This window comes from Melanostigma gelatinosum (assembly GCF_949748355.1).
Source record: "Melanostigma gelatinosum genome assembly, chromosome: 3".
Lineage (NCBI taxonomy): Eukaryota > Metazoa > Chordata > Actinopteri > Perciformes > Zoarcidae > Melanostigma > Melanostigma gelatinosum.
The window spans coordinates 6,930,992-6,953,461 of NC_136636.1; the positions used below are offsets into that span (position 1 = coordinate 6,930,992).

General features: G+C 45.6%; 2 protein-coding genes across 5 annotated transcripts in view; both read right to left on the bottom strand.

Annotated features, from left to right (window-relative positions):
• arhgap46a (Rho GTPase activating protein 46a) overlaps positions 1-4,272 on the bottom strand; it is a 31,208-nt gene extending 26,936 nt beyond the window's left edge. Inside the window, 1 exon segment of the mRNA XM_079265643.1 lies at positions 4,148-4,272. Coding sequence (XP_079121769.1) covers positions 4,148-4,161 — 14 coding nt within the window. The 5' untranslated portion in view covers positions 4,162-4,272.
• Positions 4,273-4,934: 662 nt separating this feature from the next.
• Positions 4,935-22,470, bottom strand: part of sulf2a (sulfatase 2a) — a 43,391-nt gene continuing 25,855 nt past the window's right edge. For 2 of the 4 annotated variants that reach the window (XM_079265778.1, XM_079265779.1), the window contains 20 exons: positions 14,830-15,095; positions 13,850-14,089; positions 13,605-13,756; positions 13,123-13,292; positions 11,615-11,765; positions 11,165-11,340; positions 10,877-11,005; positions 10,507-10,563; positions 10,257-10,380; positions 9,457-9,670; positions 8,748-9,030; positions 8,537-8,633; positions 8,328-8,425; positions 8,182-8,241; positions 7,931-8,097; positions 7,645-7,787; positions 7,383-7,491; positions 7,265-7,298; positions 6,726-6,779; positions 4,935-6,333 (listed from right to left, as the gene is read on the bottom strand). In XM_079265778.1, the coding sequence (XP_079121904.1) occupies positions 6,303-6,333; positions 6,726-6,779; positions 7,265-7,298; positions 7,383-7,491; positions 7,645-7,787; positions 7,931-8,097; positions 8,182-8,241; positions 8,328-8,425; positions 8,537-8,633; positions 8,748-9,030; positions 9,457-9,670; positions 10,257-10,380; positions 10,507-10,563; positions 10,877-11,005; positions 11,165-11,340; positions 11,615-11,765; positions 13,123-13,292; positions 13,605-13,756; positions 13,850-14,089; positions 14,830-15,025 (2,685 nt within the window). In that variant the 5' untranslated portion in view covers positions 15,026-15,095 and the 3' untranslated portion in view covers positions 4,935-6,302. The remainder of the gene's footprint in view (positions 6,334-6,725; positions 6,780-7,264; positions 7,299-7,382; positions 7,492-7,644; positions 7,788-7,930; positions 8,098-8,181; positions 8,242-8,327; positions 8,426-8,536; positions 8,634-8,747; positions 9,031-9,456; positions 9,671-10,256; positions 10,381-10,506; positions 10,564-10,876; positions 11,006-11,164; positions 11,341-11,614; positions 11,766-13,122; positions 13,293-13,604; positions 13,757-13,849; positions 14,090-14,829; positions 15,096-22,470) is intronic. The other 2 variants (XM_079265780.1, XM_079265781.1) reach the window with 2 other exon arrangements.

A 22,470-nucleotide genomic window follows, 5' to 3' on the forward strand; every position in this document is an offset into this window, starting at 1 on the left:
AGACGATCAAAGGGGCGTGAAAAAAAACAACGGACAAGAACTCGTGTTGAGCACAGAGTTGTTTTTTTTTGCATTTTAATGAGTATAAAAAACCTGTAGCATTGACATACAAACACATTTTTCCAAATTGAACCACATTAATGGGAACATGGCCTAAAAAAAAAAGAAGATTGATACTCGTTCCCTCTGCTTCACCCCTCCTCCCCTCTCAGCAGCAGTTGTCAGTGTCCATTCCTCACTCCTCGTGTGGCAAACATTGGCAAACGAGCTCAGGGGGTCGTCTTTCACGCCAAGAACATGAACGCCACTGACTGAGCGGGCCTTCTGTGGGCCGACGCCGGCTGCAGACTACCAAGGAGGAGAGGAGGCAAACGCACTTTAAGACCGAACGGCCAGACATCCACATGCCCGGCAGAGACAACAAGGCAGGCATGGGAGGATGGCGATGATAATTGTCGTCTGAAATGTCGCCGTTACTCAGTGAAGATGAGTAAATACACGTTCAATGTTGTCTGGTATCAACTGAGAACAGCGTGACTGCACGCTGCGAAAAAAAACTACAAGAACCAGATTATCCAGTTTTGGTCTGTGTGCTACATGCTGGGCTCATTACAACGTGTGCCACTGTTGGGACGATGGGGTTTATTTTAAAACCATGGCCGGGTGAAAAAATGCAAAGTGGATTTTGATGCTTTCTGCACAGTCTATACTCTGTCTTCAGCAAGAAGGACTACAAAGTTGACTGCTCGCCAATGAGAGACAGCCACATGAACACACTGATCAGATCGAGAGAACAGAAAGACTTTCCCTGTAGCTGCAGTGGTCGACAGGTTCTTGCTGTACATGAATCTGTAGGATCGTTGGAAATGGAAGAAAAAATGGTTACCTCGTTGACAGGAATGTCCTGTGATGACTCACGGTCATATGCATTACAAAGCCTGTGAAATGCACCCTATTCTGAAGACCGCGATGGATCAGGACAATGCAGACTATTGTCAGATCAACAGGCAGACTTCATTCTAACGAGAACTCTCTGTGGTGCTTCCAAAACAGGGGGAACCACAGCCAATCAGAGCCGGGGGGGGGGGGGGGGGGGGGGGGGGGGCTTGGGATGTGTATGCGAGGTCTGGGGTGACCTCCTTCAAACAGCTGCTATAACCCAGAACTAGAGACGGTCCCCCTCTCCACCGGCACCGATCAGACTGGACCTCACAAGGTCGTTCAGCAAAGCTGGTCTTTCCCATGCTGCTTTCCAACTAGCGATTTTACATGCCCCCCCCCCCTCCACTGCAACAAACTGATTCTTCATGCATGCGATGTGAGGTAACAGTGCCTATCTCGTCGCCGGTTCCGGCAGGACGCTTTAGTGTTGGCGTGTCTTGAACGTTACTTCAGATACCCGTCGCTGTAATCCGCCTACAAACTCAGCGCTCTGAGATTTCTGTATGGAGAGTATTGTCTTCCCCCTTCTACGACAAATGCCGCAGCTTTCAGCAGAAATGCCGGGAAACTTCCGGCCCCTTTTTTTTTTACTGCTCTGCTGAACAGTCGCCGTCTGTCTGAGACACAGCTCAGCAACAGGGTCAATAAATTCCCTTTTTATAGGGCTAAGCCTGACCAAACAGAAGTCCCCGTCCTTTCCATGGTTGAAGAGCAACAGGGAGGGGGGACTTCTCAGGTCACATATAAGACTCTGAACGAGAGTGAACATGTGCGGGACACGCCGAGGACGGGCGGGCGGGATCAGGGTGTTTACCGCATACAGGCCGGCCTTTCTGTTCAGTGCACCAGCTGTCGGAGCAGGAACAATGGGGTCACTTGTCCAAACAAGAGAAATGAGTACAGCCTATTAGGATGTAATTGTGCTTCATAACCCCCAACATTCATAGTCCAAACGTTATCTCGTCAGCTCGTTCAGGGTCATGCATGTTAGAAAATGAAGACATGTTCTTTCGCAGCCAGAATAACATTTAGTATGAGTAGCTGACCTCCCCCCCCCCCCCAGAATCCTCCCCTCCTGCTGACAAGACAAACGAGGCCGGAGCGTAATCCCAGAGAGCCGAGTGGCCGGCCGGCCGGAGGAGCCGCACAGGAAAGAAACGTCCGGATTGTCCCCTAGAGGAAGTGAAGGTGCGCACGGCAGAACCCTCCAAGGCTTCAGAGCAGAGCAGCCTGGTGAAGATGTTAACGCAGGGGTCTGTACGGGCCCCCCGGGGGGCCAGTATGGTGGATTATGATTGAAGAGGCCATCACTGGGGATCAGCAGCGTAGGGACAGACTAATGTTTCCAAACAACAGTTTTAGCTTTATAGGGCGATACCTGTGACACTAGGAAAAGTTTTTTTCTAGTTAAGACTTTCTTTACCGTCTGTTTCAGTGTTACATGTCTGTGTATAATGACTCCGTTTAAAGTGTTTTTTTACATTTGTGCAAAGCTTATTTTATGTTGTGCACAGACAGCTCACTACAATTGCAGACTTGTTCTTTAGAAGCAGATTACTCATCCGTCCGACCATCCCACAAGTTATTATCCCCTGTAATGCCCGCGAGCGTTGATCAGCACTCTTACAATCAGGTTCAAGCCAGCGTGTGGGAAGTAAAACCAGCCTTTAATCTCTGCAGGGGAACGGTTTGAAAACGATGGCTGTCCAGGTACAGTTCAATGCGTTTTGCCAAATTGAGAAGAATCACAAAGTCAGATGAAAAGTGCGTGTGTGGAGCGTTAAGAGCACTGATCCACAGCGATGTAAACCAGCATTATAGTACAGAAAGCAGAGAAGATTTTAAAATATGATTTGAAGTATTATGTCTCACACATATTAACAGGTCACAGCACACAACAAACCGCTGTCACTGGGGTACAAGCTTCAAAATCACTTCCTCTCCAAACAATCTTGTCCATTGTCGCACCGGCTGTCGGGTGGACATCCTGCCTGGTCCTCGTTGAAAGACACAGGTTTGATTCATCTGGTTTCTTTTAGGGGTAAACGTCTACTTTAGTGAGCCAACAGAGCAAACAGTCAGACAACATCCTATTGTGATTCCTGCTGCTCACATCGACAAGCTAAGACGAATGGAGGACATGTTTAAGGAATGGACCATTGCCCCCTGTCCCAGCCACTCTGCCCTCTCTGTCTGTGATGTATAGTGCCGGACAGATAAATAGAAAAGTTACCCAGTCTGCATTAAACCAACACAACGCTATGCTCCGGTGAGCACCAGCTGGCAGGAAGATGGCGGAACTTGCTGCACCCAGGAAGTCAGGTTGGGCCTGGCGTGCCAAACTAACCGCTCCAGGCTATACAAATGGCATCTGTGTGGGTAGCTTATTAATTGTCCAACAATATCCAGTATTCAATACGCATATGGAGGAGGAATATTAAGGCATCAAAGACTCTCCCAAAACTTCAGCTAGAGCCATTAAAAGTCTGAAAGTAGCTTATCCCATATGTCTCAGTAGCTTTAAATAGTCTGCGAGGACTAAAGCAAAACCATCTGTCTCAAAAGCTAAACAAAAGTTTGAATGCAGTAAAAGCAGATGCTGAAGAAAGTCAACATGTGGAGATCAAACCAGGAGCCAAAAGCCCCAGTTTTCCCTTCCACCAGTAAAAAAACCCAACATGGGAGCAACAAATGGGCTGTGGGACGTTTGCTGCCTTCCGTCTCTTCACCACAGCAAAGGGTTAGGAAAAACAACATAAAGATGGGGCTGGTGGTGATAGAATAACAGGGAAAGTAGAATCCATCTACGCTTCAGCTAACGCGACTCTACTATAAATACTAAACGGTGGCGAAACTTAACTTCCAAGTGTCAAACAGCGTCTCGTAGATAACATTAATAAAACGTTGCGTCGTAAAGTAACTAAAATAGCGACACCACTTGTAAAAATGCAATTCAAATTTAAGTTTTAAATGAATCCTTTTACACCTACTCTCTTGAATGTCCCTCTATTATTTAGCGAACTTTTAAAACTACATGCACACACACGCGCGCACACACTGTAAAGTGCTTATACAGTGCTGTCCGTTGAGCAGCGTGGTCTCGTTCGAGCTGTCGGCGGCGGAGTGATATCGAGGCTTTAGCTTCGTAACTTTCTCCGCTTTCAATGTTTCGTGTCCCTTCTTTAAATTAAAGAGTTCACCTTACCTTGTTCTGGCCATCTTCCTCACATTGTAAACAAGAAGTAAACAAACGGAGAAAACTGTGTTTAAGCGGTTTGTCGGGATGAAGGTAAATTTTCTGAGGCACACGCAGCGGGTCCGACGAGTGAGTACGGGACGGTCCTCCCGGTGGTGATCCGATACGGAGTCTCCGCCTCCGCACGTGAGTCATTGGGATGAGGGGGGGGGGGGGTCACCCAGTCTGCCTGCCCCCCCCTCCCTACCCTATGGAAGCCCATTTCTGCCAGCAAATAAATAAATAAGAGATGAAAAGTCAGACTTTATTATAAAAAATATCCCCATGGTAATTATGAGATAGAAATTATGAGATAGAAAGTCATAATTATGAGTTAAGAAGTCATAATTATGATAGAAAATTGAAATTATGAGATTAAATGCCGAAATGTCATAATTATAACATAGAAAGTCATAATTATGAGTTTAAAAAATCATTATGCGATAGAAAGCAAAAATTATTAGATAAAAAGTCACAATTATGAGACAGAAAATCATAATTATTAGATAGAAAGTCATAATTATGAGATACTTAAACACAACAGTCATAGAAGCAGCTCTTTGGCAGGTTGCCCTACATTTTACATAGAAATGGAGGACCTTTATCTTTCCACTATTGTGATAGTAGTGAGCTTTAAGTAGATTTATTGTTGTTACCATGTTACCCTGGTGTTATCCTGAGGACGAGCAGATGGAGACACCTGCTGGACAGGAACACAAACCACCATGCACATTTCAGAATAAAAGTCGGCTCATGGTAATGGTCAAACAACACTTTATTCACAATTAATATCAGCGCTCAGGTCTATGGAAATATTTGCTAAAAAAAAAAAATCAAAGAAGCAGATAGCTAACATTCACATCGATAAGTATTACACTGTTTTGTTCTCTGGCACAGAGTAAACTATATATCCATTAAACGTACACGCCGCATCTCTTCACAGTGAACCCTTTAAGTGCTTTTCCGATGTAAATAAGAAAAGGACAAACATAGTTCCGGGCAATGACATTTCTCAAGCTACATTTCTCCTCCCAAGTCCGTTTTGTCACCCCATATCATACAAGGAGGTCTGCCTCTTCAGTATGATAAAAAATATTGTAAACATTTATATTAATTGCACAACATACATTCAAATACATACTGTACAGCAACATTTTCCTTCTGTATTGTCATCCTGTAGCACCATATATAGCAAGCTGGACAAACTATTTGGATACTTCTTACAGTGTGGTACTGACAACACAAAGGAGTAAAATGGCATTCTGCTAATGACGCATTCTGCCAGTGGTCAAATATTCTGGAGGTTTGGGTTGCATCGTTGTGCGATGGTGATCACTGTATGCCTGTTCAGGGTGTGGCTGACTCCGGATGGGGTTGGATGAAGGCAGGCAGTATCTAGTCACCCCACATCTCACAGCTTTGAGGAAGATGATGCTTCATGAAAGGACATTCATCGGCGTTAAGATCAACTATAATACAAAAGATTATGGCGGAGAGTCCCGTCGGCCAGTCAAAAGTCCGTACCACTTTCCATGCGAAGTCCATACAGTCTATGGTGCAGACACGTCGGTGCAGAGAAAGAAAAATACGTCTTGTTGTTACTCCGAGCGTTAATGATTTAGCTAATCAGCATTCGCCACAGAGACATCATGAGGCCATGACATCGTTGAGTAGCAGCAGAGTTGACATGTAACTCATCACGTTTTTTTCCGCCCAGTCCCGTATGACAAGAAAGAACGCTGATTAAAGCCGATATATACTATGTACAAGCAGTACTGTTAGACAGAATGGCTTGTGGACATCAAACGGTCCCACGTGATTCACAGCATCCTGTTAATGTTAAAGGTACTGACAGCTGAGGGGTAACAGAAGATGATAGTGAAATGTGCGCGAAAGGTAGAACTGACAAATTGGAGTCTTTCAGCGTCCTCTCAGTCTCAGCGTGCCTGGGCTAGAGTTACGAAGAGCAGCTCTCTCAAAAATGAAAACCCAGATTAGAGTGAAGTAGTATCTCAGGGTTATGGTCGATCGGAGTGTGGTCAAGGTCCTAGGGTTTGCCTGCACTCGCCCTTCTCCTTCCTGTCGCTGGAGGAGGCCGCTGTGGTGGGCTGAGGGATGCGGGTGGTTACCCAACCCACCCTTCCCAAATCTGCCCTCTGTGCAGAGGAGACAAATACTGTGAGTTAAATGTGACATTCACTGGAAACCATGGCTCCAGCTGTGATCTGTCCCTGCCAACAGTGCGAGGAAAAAGTAAGTAAGGACAATAACAGGACTGAGAACACAACGTAACGAGACAATGTCACACCTGCATTGCTTTATTGAATTTGACTTGAGTGAGGGAATGACAAAAGAAGATGGCACTTTGCAATGCAGTTACATGAGGATTACTGTAAGTATAGGAGTACAGAATTACAGTAAATAGGAGAGAGAGGGGGGGGGGGGGGCATGCTGCTGGGTCATCTGACCGAGCTGAAAATAATCTGGTAGGAGACCGGACTAAAGCTTGGCTGACTACAAAGCAACAGATGGGTTATGACAAACTCACAGCGATTTGGAGGAAGGCTTCTTCACTTTTGGCCTCTTTCGACGATGAACTGGCCTGAAGCATGCACAGCAAATGCACGTGCATGGAGACAAACACACATATATATACACACACAGACACACACACAAACAGGTTCACACACATACATGTATGCACGCACACACACACACACACACACACACACACACACACATACACCCACACACACACACAGCAGAAACAGGCAATTAGGCTTCATAACAAAAAGGGACCAGCAGAAGCTGAAAAGCAGGCTGGCGCATCGGCCCTCTTTGGCTTCTGCGTGCTAAAAAGGCTTTGATGACAACAGTAAGGAACCAGCTTGAAAAAAGGTTCAAATTCAGCACAACATCACTGTATTTTATTTTCTTGACTCCCCTAGATGACTTGCAGTAAGAAGAAACGTAACCAAAGGCACACTAGGGAGGCTGTAACCTCCCCGAGCTAAAACTGTAACATGTATTCCATCTGCGGTGTTTGTAAAAGTAATCAACTGTGCTGTAAGAGGAAGAAGAAAATACCTGTATTCGCTGAAGTAGTTTCGCTCCTTTCCTCCTGAAAGGAAGTAGAGGTTACATAAGTCTCAGTCTGAACTTGCACTCAAATAACCGTGTTTGCCTCAGGAGGCGGTGCACTCACCCTTCTCCGGGTTGCACTGCTTATGTCCCTTGCAGCTCCGTAATTCCATGAGCTGTTGATGCATTGCATTCAGAGCATTGCGGTCGAGGGTGCCGACAGCATTTATCAGCTACAGGAACAATAAGGACAAAATGTCAGCAAGTGCTTTGGAAAATCTCTGGAAGACTTTGGAAAATCGTCGTGGGATCATTTTATAGTTGTTATTGTTCAGGTTGTTTCTGTATCTGCCGTATAGTACAGTGTGCCTGTACATATGACACACCTGGTATGGGTCAGTGTTGATGTCAAAATACTCCAGGAAACCGGGAGCAAATTCACAAAACAGGAAGTTGTGTGTGTCATTGATGGTCCTGAGGCACCAATAGGTGTTGTTGTTGGCACTGGTGCATGCACAGAATGGACCCACTGAGGAAGGGAGGGGTGAGAGTGGAAACAAGAGGTATTACAATAGCGTCCCAAAAATATATTTCACCGTACCCGCTTTGGAAAAATATTTAAAACAACAATATTCTTCAAATCTTTTCACACAGCTATACGTTATTCCTCACTTGTCCAGAAGGGGGCGGTCTGCCAGTGATGGTTGTCATGAGTGAAACAGGTGAGGCCCGGCATGCTGCAAGTGTCGTTGTTCTGGAGCCTCTTGAGGAATTTACGTAGTTTCTTTCTGTGCTTCTGCTCCTTCTGCAGCCACAGATTATTTTGCTTTGATGGCATCCTGATGAGAAACAAACAAATTCGATACGAGTGAAGACTGCGAGAGGAAATACAAAAATAATAGTCAAACAATGTAAATCTTCACCTGACTGAGTGCATGCGCCCTGCATTGAGCCTGAACATGTCTTTGTTCTTGAGGATATAACTGTAAAGACAAAACAAACAAACAGCCGTCACATATGCAATTCGATCAACATGCAGGCGACTGGTGCGGTTCGGGCAAATTCTCACCTGGGTGGTGTGTTACACTGACATTCCTCTGGCCGCACCTTTTTCAGGTGACCTTTGACATCACGCAGGTTCTTGATTTTGGTCTGCAAGGTTTCGATCTAAACACAGTGGGAACAAACGCACAGCCAGGCAACACCCATTACATACCACGAGCTACTGACAACCTGTGAAATGGGTTTAATGGGCAAGATTTAACAATGCAGCCGTACCTCATGCTCGATGTGCAGTTTGTGGTCCTTCCAGGCTTGAAGAGACTTGTAGAGGCCGCCATCACATTTCACTGTGTCATTCATAAGAATAAAGCACCTGCAGGATAAAAAACAACAACATAATAGCACCACTCTGACTCATGTGCAGTCTAAGTTTTATCTATCAGGAGAAAGATTACACATTAATGCAGACAGATGTACGCCAAAGCACCTGTAGGTGACTTTAAGAGCAGCAGGTGGTGTGGTTTTATTGCCGCCGGTGGGTTTGGCTGTGACCCCCATGCCACTGAACTCATCGTTGTCCTCCTCATTCCCCTCTCCTCTCCTCCTGTGTGCGGCCCAGCTGCTGTTCCCGGAGCCCAGGGGCCGGTAGCCATCCTCTAGATCTACGGCATACAGGTCACCGTCCAGCTCAAACGACACAGAGCGGGCCCAGCGCTTCCTAGAGACAGTCTTGCCGGATTTTATCTCTGAATAAGACGACACAGAGGGACCTGAGTAAGATGAAAAAGAGCGATTCGTTTTTTTGATGCAGAAGATGAAGATCTATGATGATGTAGACAAGTGAAGACCAGCACATGACAAAATAAAATAGTGATGATATGAGACAAGAGCTCCATGCTCATATTCCAGGTATAATTTACAATCTTCTGTAATTGTTTCTTTCAAAGCCCGATGATAAAAGACTCACTTGTCCATTCTAGTTCACCACTTGATGGCAGCACCGACACATGCTCCTCCTCCCATGAATACTTCAAAAGCTGGTTATTTTAGCTTGAGATCAATGGCCCTGTTTGACAAGGCTTTGTAGGCTACTGCAAGGACATTTCAAAGTACAGCACAAGTGTCTTTCTGAACAAAATGAGATCTATTAATAACCACCAGAACAATGGTGCGCGTGAGTGGCAAGAGGAACTTACTCTTCTTGGTGAGCAGCCTCTTCCTCTTCAGGACGGATGTTTTGAAGGCCACGTCGTCACAGTTGCAGCTGTCGGAGTCAGAAGTGGGAGACAGCTGGACGTGGGCGGCACCGCTGGCCATCAGAGCCTGCATACGTGGAGCATAGAGACTAGCCATGCCCTTGCACTTATACAGCCTCAGCTTGCCAGTCGGGTCCTCCACACACTGCCACTTCTGAAACAAGGCAGAGGGAAGTTTCATGACATTGGGTCTTTAGGCTTTAACCACAGCAGAGCATCATTTTTGATGCGTAGAAACCAACCGACTTAATTACCCAACACATACCTCTAATGGTGCTCTGCATAAAGCCGTTAAAAATAATTAAAATATCCATCGAGTCTTTTAATTTAGCCCAAAGCATTGGTTTCCTCACACACGTACACTTATAACAACAATTGATTAAATGGAAACCGACTGAAAGTTTGATGTTTTGTGCACAATCAATAATCGCCAGAAGCAAACACAGACACACACAATTTCCCGCCGTACACAAAGTCACTACAGGTCTCAGCTGCACAGAAATACGCATATTTCTGCCAGTTATTCACACCCGCAGACATTATACCTAGCACACCTAATTTTAAGGGATTAAAAGAGAGACTTTGAAGTCAAATTGAACCCTGAGAGTACAATGACTGCATATTATACTCAGTAAACTGTCAAAACAGATTGCTAATTATCACCCTGCATGAGCTACACCTCATGTTGTTCCCCTGAAACTTTAATAACCTCTCTCTCTGAGCTCCTGCAGGTCAGGTACCTGTCCTGGCTGCTGACAGGAGGTCTGGTACTCTGCTTTCTGGCAAAGGTCCTTCACCCGCTGGTATTTTGGCAGGAAGTTCTCCTCCTGGGCCATTTCCTCCCCTCTCTTGTGCGGAGGCTTCCTGAAAGAACAGGAAAACAAATGCATATTTTTTTTCAACCAACCAAAAACAAGGAGTCTGATGTCAGCAGCAGACAATGCCTGGACTGAAAACATGTGCTGCAGAAGGTCAATCAATAAAACATACCCTCTCTCCACCAGGAAAGAATCTCTCCATGTTTTACCCTTCCTGTTCAACTGGAACCTGGAAAATGATTTAAAAGAAAGAAAAAGAAATATCCTGTCACACCACTCTTTGATGTTTGTACTGAACAAATACGCTCTCCATTTTCAAATGCCATCCTTGTGTTGCATTGAAAAGAAAGGAGTGTTATACGTTTGTATTTGGATTGTTCATTATGTCCAAGAAAAACACGAACAACAGAGATTTAGTACAACTTCACGCAGTCCAGGCAAATTGCTTTTTCGGCACATAGCCATGTAATCTGCAATTAATGTAATTATAAATGTCGTTCTTGAAATGTCTGTTGAAATAAATAAATGTGTGGTGTGTTCACCTATTGACTGGCCTTTCTGTGTCCAGCAGCTTGAGGATAGACTTGCCATCCATTTCTGCAGGAATATCAAGACCGGCCATGTCCAGCAGAGTCGGTGCCAAGTCGACGTTTAACACTACATGAGGATTACTGCAGTGAAGCAAGAGTGAGGGGATATTGTTGTTGGAATTTTTGTAGAAGAACATTGTCACAATGTCAACAATCTCACACATGTAATATTGGAACACAGCATCTAGACGTCATAATATTTGACGAATAACATGAAAAGTGGCAGTCTGTGTCACTCACATGGCCCCTTGCTCCACATTAGGTCCTCGTACGAAGAAGGGAACACGGATATCAAACTCATAAGGCATTGATTTGCCCTTGACCAGACCAAACTGCCCGATGTGGTAGCCGTGGTCGGAGGTGTAAATGAGGTAGGTGTTGTCAAGCTCCCCCGTCTCCACCAACATGTTGTGCAGCTACGGAGGAGGATACAACTCATTGAACACTCACACAGTGTGAAAAGTTATACTTCATGTTTGATAGCTCAAGTCTCCTGTGCAGGTTTCAAGGAAAAGGGATTGAACAATTTACCAAGTGTGTCAGTGAATATATTACACAGTCCCTCTCAGAACAGGCACAGATCTCACAGGACTTGAGACTGTCAGATGGAACGTGTGAGTGTGTGTTTAAGTGTCCGTGTGTGTGTGTCTGTGTTTAAGTATATGTCTATCTGCCTGCATGTCCGCCTACCTTCTCCATACTGTCATCCACAGACAGCAGGGTCTGCATCCTCCGGCGCTGCAGCATGTTGGTGAACTGCATGTGGACGGGCTTCATTGCGCCTGTGTAGCGTAGGATCCAGTGTTTGTCCAGGTTAGGGGCATAGTTGTAGCTGGGAGTTCTGAAAGGAGGTAGAAAAACGTCAAACTAAACCACAAAACAATGCGGCCTTCTTAACATTTCATTTTTGTAAAGAAAATCAGCAGACATTTGCATTCAGTTGTTTCCCCCCCCCCCCCCCCACCTCCACACATCTGATTTTCATATTCTATATCTGTAAATTGGATTATAGAAAAATGTACCAGCGTGAGTACAGTTACATTGTGCATTCACAGCAATATCCTCTGCCGGTGTCTGCTGATGTCTCCTATTCTTTCGAAAGTAGCAAGAAAACTGTTCATGCAATGCTAAACTGGAGGTTACAGAGGCCGTGTAAAATGCGAAGCGGTGCAATCGATAGGACTGAACACAGTGAGCACAGTTTGATCAATAATTAACTCCGAGCCACATGGAACTTTAATTATTTGAGAATAAACACTGCTAAATAGCTAATGGGATCCGAGAAGAAAATATATTTAACGTTTAAAGCGAATCGATTTGACTTTTGAGAAGCGCTAATGTCCCACAGTGGAAACTCTAATGTGGTGTGAAGATGTGTCTGCAAGGAGCCAGGGTGAGGAGAAGGTTTATCACCAGAGGAGTGCAGGACTTTTACAGCCTCTCTCTCTTAATTTGGTTGATAAGGGTGGAGGGAGATGGAGTGAGAAAAATAGCCACCGAAGTGCTCTCAGGAAACATCACCCGAGGGAGAGCAAATTTATGGAGAAAGAGCAATTAAAAGTTTGTACAAAGACACTGGGGCTGAATATACAGAATATTCTGTGTGTAAAGCCTGCGTGGCACAGGTTAATGATGCTAGAGGGATTAGACAAAGCAGGAGAACGGGTCTGAGTTGGAAGGAGGGGCAGAAACAGCAGTCTCATTACTGGCCTTGGATCCGTCTCTGGGGGCCAATATCAGGCCTGCCATTAGCCAGCAGCACTAGACAGAAAGTCAGGAGTATGGAGGGTCAGGAAGACAATGGCTGAAGTGTTGTGTGTGTGTGTGTGTGCCTATGTGTGTGTGTGTTTGTGGGATCATTACCTATGCATTAAACACACATCATTCATGCCTTTCTTTAATCACGGCTGATAAAATGGTACAAATTAGCAGCAGGGCTACCGCAGGCGGAGGACGATAAGATCGAGCTGAGATTATGGAATTCGTGTCATTCTGGGTCAGATGAAAAAAAGGGAGCCTGAACGCGTGGATGACTCGTATGCAAGCAAATAGCTGTGGATGAGAAATTGTAAAAAATAAAATAAAAACCTACCCTTGTGTTTGTCTGCTTTGTCTAACATGAACCAAATCAGTACACATTAAATGGGCAAAGCCAGTCCAGTTCAAACTAGATTACTGAAGCGTAATTATTTTCTTACATGTGCTGTGATGCGTTGAGGAAGGCAGCGCTGTACTGAGGGGCGGAGTCCTCTGGGCCGTGAGGAGCAACGTGGCTCAGGACCATCATGACGGGACGGTGAGGGTACATCTTCTTGGACATGCGGAAGTAGTTGGTACTGTCGTTGGTAATGATGTCTGTCAGGTAGTCCTGCAGAGCGAGCAGACATTGTCCCGTCAGGCACTCGGTGAGTGACGGATGGATTGAAAGAGCATTCGGTGCTATGCTGGGCCAGTGCCCATTACTGACCTGACCCAGTATATAAAAACAATGACAATAATGTATCTCAAATATGACCCATAACGGACTTAATATGCCGTTTGACCGTGTCATTTTTAAATGCTGGTGATGCTAAACGATTCATTAATTATGGTTAACAAAGGTTTACTCAATGTTAACATATCTCTCAAAGCAAGCTAAAAGTACTTTGTGTTATACCTCTCAGGTGGAGTGTTTAAATACCTTTGAGTAGACGCCGCCGTGTTTCTCTCGCACTCCGTTCCTGCAGAGGGTGTAGTTGTAGAAGCGAGAGTTCTTCACCAGTGCTACCCATTCCTTCCAGCCAGGGGGCACGTAGGAGCCGTTGTACTCATTCAGATATTTTCCAAAGAAGGCTGAGTGAGGAACAGACGAGCAGTGTGTTACTTCTGGTCCTCAGGCTCAATGCACCGGTGAAAGTATACCTGTTCCAGACTTGCGGCGCTCACCTGTCCTGTAGCCAGAGTTGTTGAGATGCACAGCGAAGGTGTGCGGCTCGTGGTGGGCCTGCCACGAGGGTGAGGAGCAGTTCTCGTTGTTTGTGAAGGTGTGGTGGTTGTGCACATATTTCCCCGTCAGGATGGAGGAGCGGGACGGGCAGCACATGGGCGTGGTGGAGAAAGCGTTGGAGAAATGTGTGCCGCCCTTCTCCATGATGTGCCGAGTTTTGTTCATGGCCTGCATTGAGCCTGGGAGAAACCAGTGCAAGAAAGAGAGAAGGCAGGGGGGGGGGGGGTTGTAAGAAGGGCAAGAGGAGATTCAAAGGCCAAGGAGTGGAATGAAAGGGACGCACGGGGGATATAAAACGGTTGGAGAAGAGAAAAAACTAGTGGAAAACTGAGTGAAAAATATAAATATAGGGCACGAGAGGTAAAAAGCTAAAACCATTATCGACATGGTACGAAAAAAGGAAGGGGGGAAACTAAATGAGGAAATAAATCTTTGTGGTAAAGTGTAACCCATTTGGATTCCTGTGTACTAAAAGCTTTTCAGGCTGATGGTGATTGTTTGGGAAAACAGATGCTTGACCATAAATTCCTGCTTTTCAATGAGAGTCTTCTCACTAGCGATCACAGGAGGACAAAAGATGTCACAGAGGCCATTATGCAGCCACTCCAGTCCAATACGCCGCGAAAGGACTTAAGCAGGAAGGGAGATGGCCAGGATTTGGCACCCAGACAATGGAAGCCATAGGCCGCCCTCATTTCATGCGAGCATTGGAGGAGTTGGCAAAGGGAGCACATGACTTTGAGTGGGCCAGTTGTTATGATGCCAAGAGGCAGTATTAGGCTGACTTTCCCCTCACTGATGCTGTTGGATACACATGGAGAGAGCACTCACACCCATGGGACACAGACATAAAGCAAACAGAGAGAGAGACAGCTGCACAAACACACAGGAAAGGATCAATGGCGGAAACACGTCTTACCCAGTTCTATGTCCTGATCATCGGTGAGGATGAGGATGATGTTGGGTCGGATGTTGCGGAAGTGGCGGTCCCTCTGCAGGCGCGACTTCTGCCGATAACCAGACAGATAGCCAGAGCCATCGGCCACAGGAAGGATTCCCACCAGGACGAGGAGGAGGAGAAGAGGGAGAGGGCCGGAGAGCCCCCGCCCTGCCATCACGCTAGCCTGCAGTCACCTCCTCAGTCCTTCGTTTCTCACACAGGAGTCTGCAGCACCCTCACTCAACCTGAAGGATGGGACACAGAGGGAACTGATGAGAATAAAACGGCACACACACACGGATGCACACAAAACATGGTGAAAAATAGCCGATGCAAGCTGTGGACAGCCATTACAGGGTGCTCTTCCGTACATATGCACCCGTTTGGGCTGAGCTCAGCTCGTTAATCAATCATTAATGATGCATTAGAGTGGTGTCATTGGCCGGGTGTAATGATCTCTGGTGATGAGCACATGGCTGCCAGGCTGGGGCTAATGGGCCTGGGCCCTGGGCCAGCTCAGGCCTCACCTCCCCCCTGAGAGGGTTAGGGTGGATATGTGGGGCGGAGGTGAAGGAGAGAGACAGAAGCGGAGGGGACGAGAGGAGGAAAATAAAGACAGGGGTCAATGAGCAGAGTGACAAGACTCCAGTTCCAAAGATTAGAAAACGCTGACTTCTAATTATACCGACTATACACACAGTGTGGCGGAAAGAAATGTGGAAGTAAATGTGGAAAAAGAAAGCCGGGAATATTAATGTGGCAATGTCACTGAAGACAATAAAAGCAAACTGCCTCCAGATGTGCGGAAAATTGCAAATTCTGCTCGCCGTGTATACGAGTTTAACATAACAATTATAGTCAAGTGCGTGTTTAACAGAGCTTTTTCATAATTAATCTCTACATGCAGTTTACAAAATTACACTACAATCCTATTAGTTCTCTCCTAACTCTTCCTCATTAACAGCATATCACCTCCGAGTTCACCATGGCAACTAGCAGTAGCACCCGACTACCAGAACGATAGAAACGAGAGCATTGTTACGCTTTTAGATTTATACTGTTCAACCACGTGAACTACGTATTAAATCTTAAAGTCTTAAAAAATGGTGTCATTTTGAAACAATTACTATTGAATATTAGATAGGAAATGCATATTGATACATTTAGTTTTAAATAAAAGTCGGCGAAATAAAATGATTTCATTTTATTCACACATCTGTCATTGAGCTGAAATTTGTCACACGTGTATTATGGCAATGAAGATAAGATGGCTTAAGACAAGAGCTGAGTTTTGTGCCTATTTTATCATGACACATAATATAAGAGCAGCAATATGCCTCAGTGACCATGATCATAAACACAGTTTACAAGCAGCAGCATCAGTGTGCCCACTGAGATGCTCCGCTGTCAGTGAGGGAAGGTGGGGGTTTGAGCGCGTGTGTGTGTGTGTGTGTGTGTGTGTGTGTGAGTCCACAAGGAGTATGAAGACAAGGACAACAACACAACGGCAACCTCTCTCTCCTGCCTCCTTAACGACAACCAGCCTGGAGTACAGTCCCACATGGGGGATAAGCAGGATAAGAAAGGAACAGATGCACACATGCAAACACGCACGCAACTGACGCATTCATCAAAGACAGCATGAAGCCCTCAAAAAGCAAAAATCTATGAAACATTTAAGGGAAAAGATGATTACAGAAGAGAAACTTCGCTCCCCAGTCTAACGTAAAACTGTTTTTCAGATTGTGCTCATTAAGGTCCTCCCATACACCCACACATGTCCTCTATCCTCCTCCACGAAATGCGCACACACACACACACACACACACACATGAATAAGACCGTATAGCGGCAGCTGTGTTTGCTCTGGCTTCCTACTCCCAGGGCATGCGGTTCTTCCCCAGAGGAACACATGAGCTCTGACCCGAGTTTGATATTGTCCTCGCTCCTTTCTGGTGCTCTCTTCCTGCCTGCATCCTTCTTTCATTTCTTGGCATGGGATTAAAACAAGACACAAGCAAGGAGAAAAAAGAAAACTTGGTGAAAGAACAACACAGATTTAACTAGCTCCGTCTGCAATCAGCAGTGAATACCCCCCCCATCACCAAAATGGATTCCAGGACATCCACCGCGAATAGAGAATAGAGTCAGTGTGCTCAAACTGAGCGAGTCCTCTCCCATTGGCTCCCTTCTTTCGAGTGGTTTGTGCTGTGGGAGGTACAGTAATTCCCTTTGATGGTTGTTTATCTGTTCAAAAAGCTGACGTGAGCAAAAACCCGTCAGGGAAGAGCACCAAAATATAGACCTGATTTACAAGAAAACATCCAGCTCGACTTTACACGTCGATCTATCAACAGCTAAATATGTAAATGCTGTGTTATTGACATGTAGGTGGTGGATATTTTCTGACACCTCCCCCATGAGGCCTCCTCCTTCGCCTTGATACTGAGGACTAATTGGATTTTTGGGCTTTTATCAGCTCCAACTGACACATACAGTCCTTTCTTTCCAGTTTGCTCTCTCCCTCTCTCTTTATCTACCCGTATTGTTTATCTCTCTGGGTGGCAGATGCGACATGAAACTGCAAAGAAGAGAAAAAAAGAAAGAGGAACCCATAACGTTCAAACAGACAGAAGAAGCAATTACACCTTGAAGATGTGTGGAGAAGCAGAGATGGACAACCATTGGAAAACAGCAGCTCTTTCCACTGAGCAAGCTACGAAACGACAATGCCGATTCAGCCCGATAGCGCGGAGTGAAAGAGTAATTTTTGCCATTTAGACAGAAGCACAAGACAACACGAGGAAATATAACTCTCAGCAAAACTCATTAAAAGGCTGGGGGCTCAGAGAGGAAGGGCTCGGGAGTAAGCGAGCAGAATATGAGATCACAGGGAATACGCTTCTAAAAGCATGTTGTGGGAACGAGGATCATCTCAGGTTATACTAATGCCAAGTGATGCCTGGAAGTCAGAACAGAGAAGGAAAGTTTAGCTCTTCAGTCTTTTGTTTGTAAAGGGGCTCTAAGAGACAGCAGCACTGCATCATCAGATAACTTAATGCCGTCCAGCTCTTATTGATACGACTGAATTATAAATGGCCGTGGCAACACAGAGCTGGCCATGTCGCAGCATGGGCATGATGGTAAGACGTGGGATGAAAACACACATCAGACCGGCAGTAAGATATGTTACACTGGCCAACAACACACATCTGTACTTCAAGTATTACAGTTCCAGTGAGGCGGCGAGGAAGCTGGGAGAGCGCTTGATAAATCTCCAAAATACTTTGCAGAGGCGTTAATGTACTTTCCCCCTATAAATAAAACACCGTGGGCTTTGAAACAGGCATAAAGTTTGATTCATCCAATCTGAAGCTCCCCGAGAAGGCACGAAACACAGACGGAATATGAGAAAACCGAGGGAAAAAAAACAGACATTTATTACATATTGGAGGACGAGTCATGGCGTACACTCGCAATTTAATCAGCTGCGTCTCATAATGCATATGAAATATGGAGGAGAAAGCTCACGAGCTCGAAGCCAGACTCCTGAATTCTCCGTCACAAGTGTTCTGAGAGATGGAGAGAAAAAGACGGAGAGCGTGAGAAAGGGAAAGAAGCTCCAGGCATATAGTTGGGAGAGAACAAAGCCTGAGCACTACCATTGCAGATGGATTTTTCCCAAACATGAAAACTAGATTCACAAGAGCAAGGCTTCCTTCCGAATGAAATAGAGGAGAATAAAACCGAATACGGTAGCAGAGAACCTCCACATCTCTTCTGCGCCGTCCTCGATGCAGGAAGTTGCTATCCAATGTATTCTAGTGCTGGAAAACATAAAGGAAGCGGCCAGGAAAAAACGTTTAAATAGACCCATCCCGTTCTGAATGTAGCCCGCTGCAGCACTATCGAGCCAATCCCTTTGGTCATAATTGAGGCTGGCAGGGCTTTGCTAACGTGTGACTTTGTTCCCATTGGCCGGCCTAGCTCGGAACAGAATGTGCAAAATCTCCAAGGACCCTTGAATTTACCAACAAAAGTTGGCATTCAGATGCAAATTCTGCAACGGTATGCATCTATGTGAGAGTAACTTTCTCTCAGAGAAGTTAACGTCTGTGTGTGTGTGTGTGCATGCCTATGTGTGTGACTGTGTCTGTCAGAAGGAGGGATTTGCAATTCTCAATACAGTATGGAATGCTTTTTTCATGATAAGAAGCCGTGGGTTTGTCGCCATCCTTCGTCTATCATTCTCTGCTTGCAAATCTTTGCTCCACCAACAGAATCTGGAAAAAAAACACAGCTGCAAAATCATTACTTGAGCATTTTCTGCTCATTTGACCCAATAGTTGGAGGTACGGTCGAACATGCAATAACTGATTTGTTGCAGGGGTCCACACTTGGGAACACGACATTGACACACTGTTGTGATGGTGAAGAGTTGCTTATTTAACATCCAGCAGACGCAGAGCAACATGATCATTCAACAGGAGTCATGTTTCTGTCCACCTAAACTATCTATTTAGCGGTTTTTGGTCTCTTCCGGCTCTTGAGGGAAATACATGGCTCCTTAGCTGCTAAATGCTCCAGTTTGCCTGTGAAACGGTGTCTAAGTTGTTCAGTGTACAGCAGGTTCTCACAGCTTCCTGTGCAACGGGAATGAAAGTTGCTACAGAGCTTCATAAACCGGGCTTTCTGATTTCAAACGCCTCATGTGCCCATCAACTAGCTCACACCTCCCGCTTTACTTTCCCCTGCTTTGCAACCAAATCTAAACATGGTTACTTTTGAGTTGTTTCAACCAGCAACCTCCTCATGACAGGTGCTTTGACGGTACAGCTGCATCTCACGTGACCTGTTCTACCAAAGGCCTTTAAACTAACATCTTATCATTAATACATGCTGGTTTGCTGATATCTAAAACAATGGCTCCTTTAACAGGTCAGCATGCGAAACTCTCCAGTCCCTGGCTGAAAACCTGAAATCATATTCAATAACTCTCCAACCGCTATTTGCTTTAAAGTACTGCCTCCACATTCCTTTGACAAATGTGTCTTTCCTTTCCAATAACTAACTTTAACAGTTGAGAATGACAAGAGATAATGATGAGGCTGATCCCATTCACCGGGAAGATTCAATTTAGATTCCCCCCAGGTTCCGATAAGCTCTGTACTCTGTATTTAAGATGGCAGTCGGAACCTGCACAGCAATTTTACGTTTGAATACGCAGACACAAAGAGCCGTGGTTGGCCTCTAAATGCGAGAAAGGGAGATTTGTGCTGCAATGAGGGGACTCAAGTGGGAAATATTTCTTTCCACAGTTACCGTTAAAGTGCTTGCCTCACATTTGTGCACTTCTTTTTTTTTGTTTATACATCATCTTCTTCCCTAACCTTTAATTCCGTGTGGAATGTGCTGCCCAGACAGTGAAATATGAATGAGTCATTTTAGTACTTAACACATCATTAATCCTGCAGAGAGTCTGTTGCCCTGAAAATAGGGGTGAAGCCGTGATGTGCTCCGGCTGGAAGCACCCCCCCCCCCCCCACACACACACACAGCAACTTATCTCACACATTCCAATTGTTCATATACATTTTTTTCCAGGAGTGAAAGAATTTCCCTGGGTACACACCTAGATTTACTTGATCTACACTATATGGCCAAAAGTACATGGACATTCGTGGTATGGGACCTTTTTTTGATGATTTGGGCAAAGCACCTAAACTCCAAGCAAGTGAAATCTTAATGCTCCAGGATAAAATTATAATTTAGCCAGGTCCATAAAGAAATGGTTTTCCAAGTCTGTTTTGAAAGAACTTGACTGGCCTGCACAGCTCTGATCTGTGAGCCTTATCGCCCAACATTGGTGAGCGACCTCACGACAGCTCTTCTGGCTCAATGGGAGTAAATCCCTGTAGCCAGGTTCCAAAACGTTGAAGTAAGCTTTCCCAGATGGGTGGAGGCTGTTCTAGCAGCTTATTAATGCTCATGATTTTAGCGCACAATTTCAATTTCTACATTTGGCCATGCAATGTACTTTTTTTAAATTTGGGATTTTAAGATTTATGGTGCAAATTATATTCACAAAGTAGTATTTGAAGTGAAAGTGACATGGAAATAGGGAAATACACAACCTGATGCACTCTAAATGCAGAGAGGCACAGTCAAAAACTCTCCTCAGAAGTCACCTTCTGGTCACGCTTCGCTTTGGAAGACGCCTCATGCGGTTAGCTTGATCCACACCCAGACACGAGGAAGAAAAATCATCTCGGCTCATCTCAGCTGCAACTCTATAATCCACGGGGCCCATTATCTTTGAAACGGTGCGGCGAGTGATGGGATGCCGGGTGAAAAAAATTAGAGGGTGGTGAGGAGGAGGAGGAGAGAAAGAGACAAACAGAAAGAGGTAGGAAGAGAAAGAGACTGTATGATGTGTCAGTTCAGACAAAAGGCCCAGTCATGATGTGTTCTCGCTTGAGAACAAAGAGCTCCGACAGACTCTCTGGGTCTGTTCTGTTGACTATAAATGTACCCCATACACACACACACACGCACACACACACACACACACACACACACTGCGTGTCAGACTTCAAACATCTCTCTCCAACAAGGGGACATAAAAGGAGAGAACAGCAGTTCGGCTAATTATCTCAGAAACTGGAGGAAATGAACAGCATCGTTTTGTTGTATTGTTCTGAAATAGTTTGGCCCCAGCAGCACCAGTGGGTCATCACAAAGCTACCGCTTGCGTTTATTGTCTCCTCCAGGTTCAACAAACTAAAACAGTGAAGATATTCTTCAATAATGAGCTCGGAATGCAGCCACGACCACAAAAAAAACAACGTCAAAACCTGCTGCAGTGAGGATGTTTTGGTCTCCGTCTCCTCAAGACGCCAGTTTTTTCTTTCATCCACACACGTCCACTTCTCTGTTGCCAGCAGCAACTGAGTGGCATGCAGGGCTAGCGCGGTGGTCTGCAGGGTGTTTTTTCTGTGGGGGGGGGGGCTCTTCAGTCAGGGTCCACGGCAGGGTCATGGCATTTACCCCTCCTCTTCTGCACCCCTTGCAGTACGCTCCACCAGAGCCCAAAGAGAACACGGAGGTGTTAGAGAAAACACAAACAGAGCCCCGATTGTCCCCGACTTGGGTTCAACCCCCCCACAGCCCCACCTCCAGGAGTTTTAGGACTGAGAGACTGAGCAACTGTCAATGGTGTTTTGTCAATACGTAGCTTTTTTTCCCTTCAGATGAGTTTATTCTGATGTCACAGGGAAATGCGCCTGTTTTGCAGTCTGCGAGTGTCCTTGCCTTTCCTGTCCCATTGAGGTTCGTATGGGAAAGCCATTCGTGGCGCGTCCGAGAGAGCGGCACAATTGCCAGCTCCTTTGAGACAGAGGTTGACAGCTGAAACAAGTGAGCAAGCTGGTGGACAGGGCAGCCCGCTGAGTGATGGCGGTTCCTTATTGGCACTTGTTGACCAGAGGCAAAGCCCCCCTACAGTGTGTCACATCTCAGCTAAATGGATTACAGACAAATCAGCCGGGGCCGATTGTTCCACAGAACTAACTACCTCACCGAGGCCTCAGTGCAGCCAAGTGACTGCTGCATGACATTGCA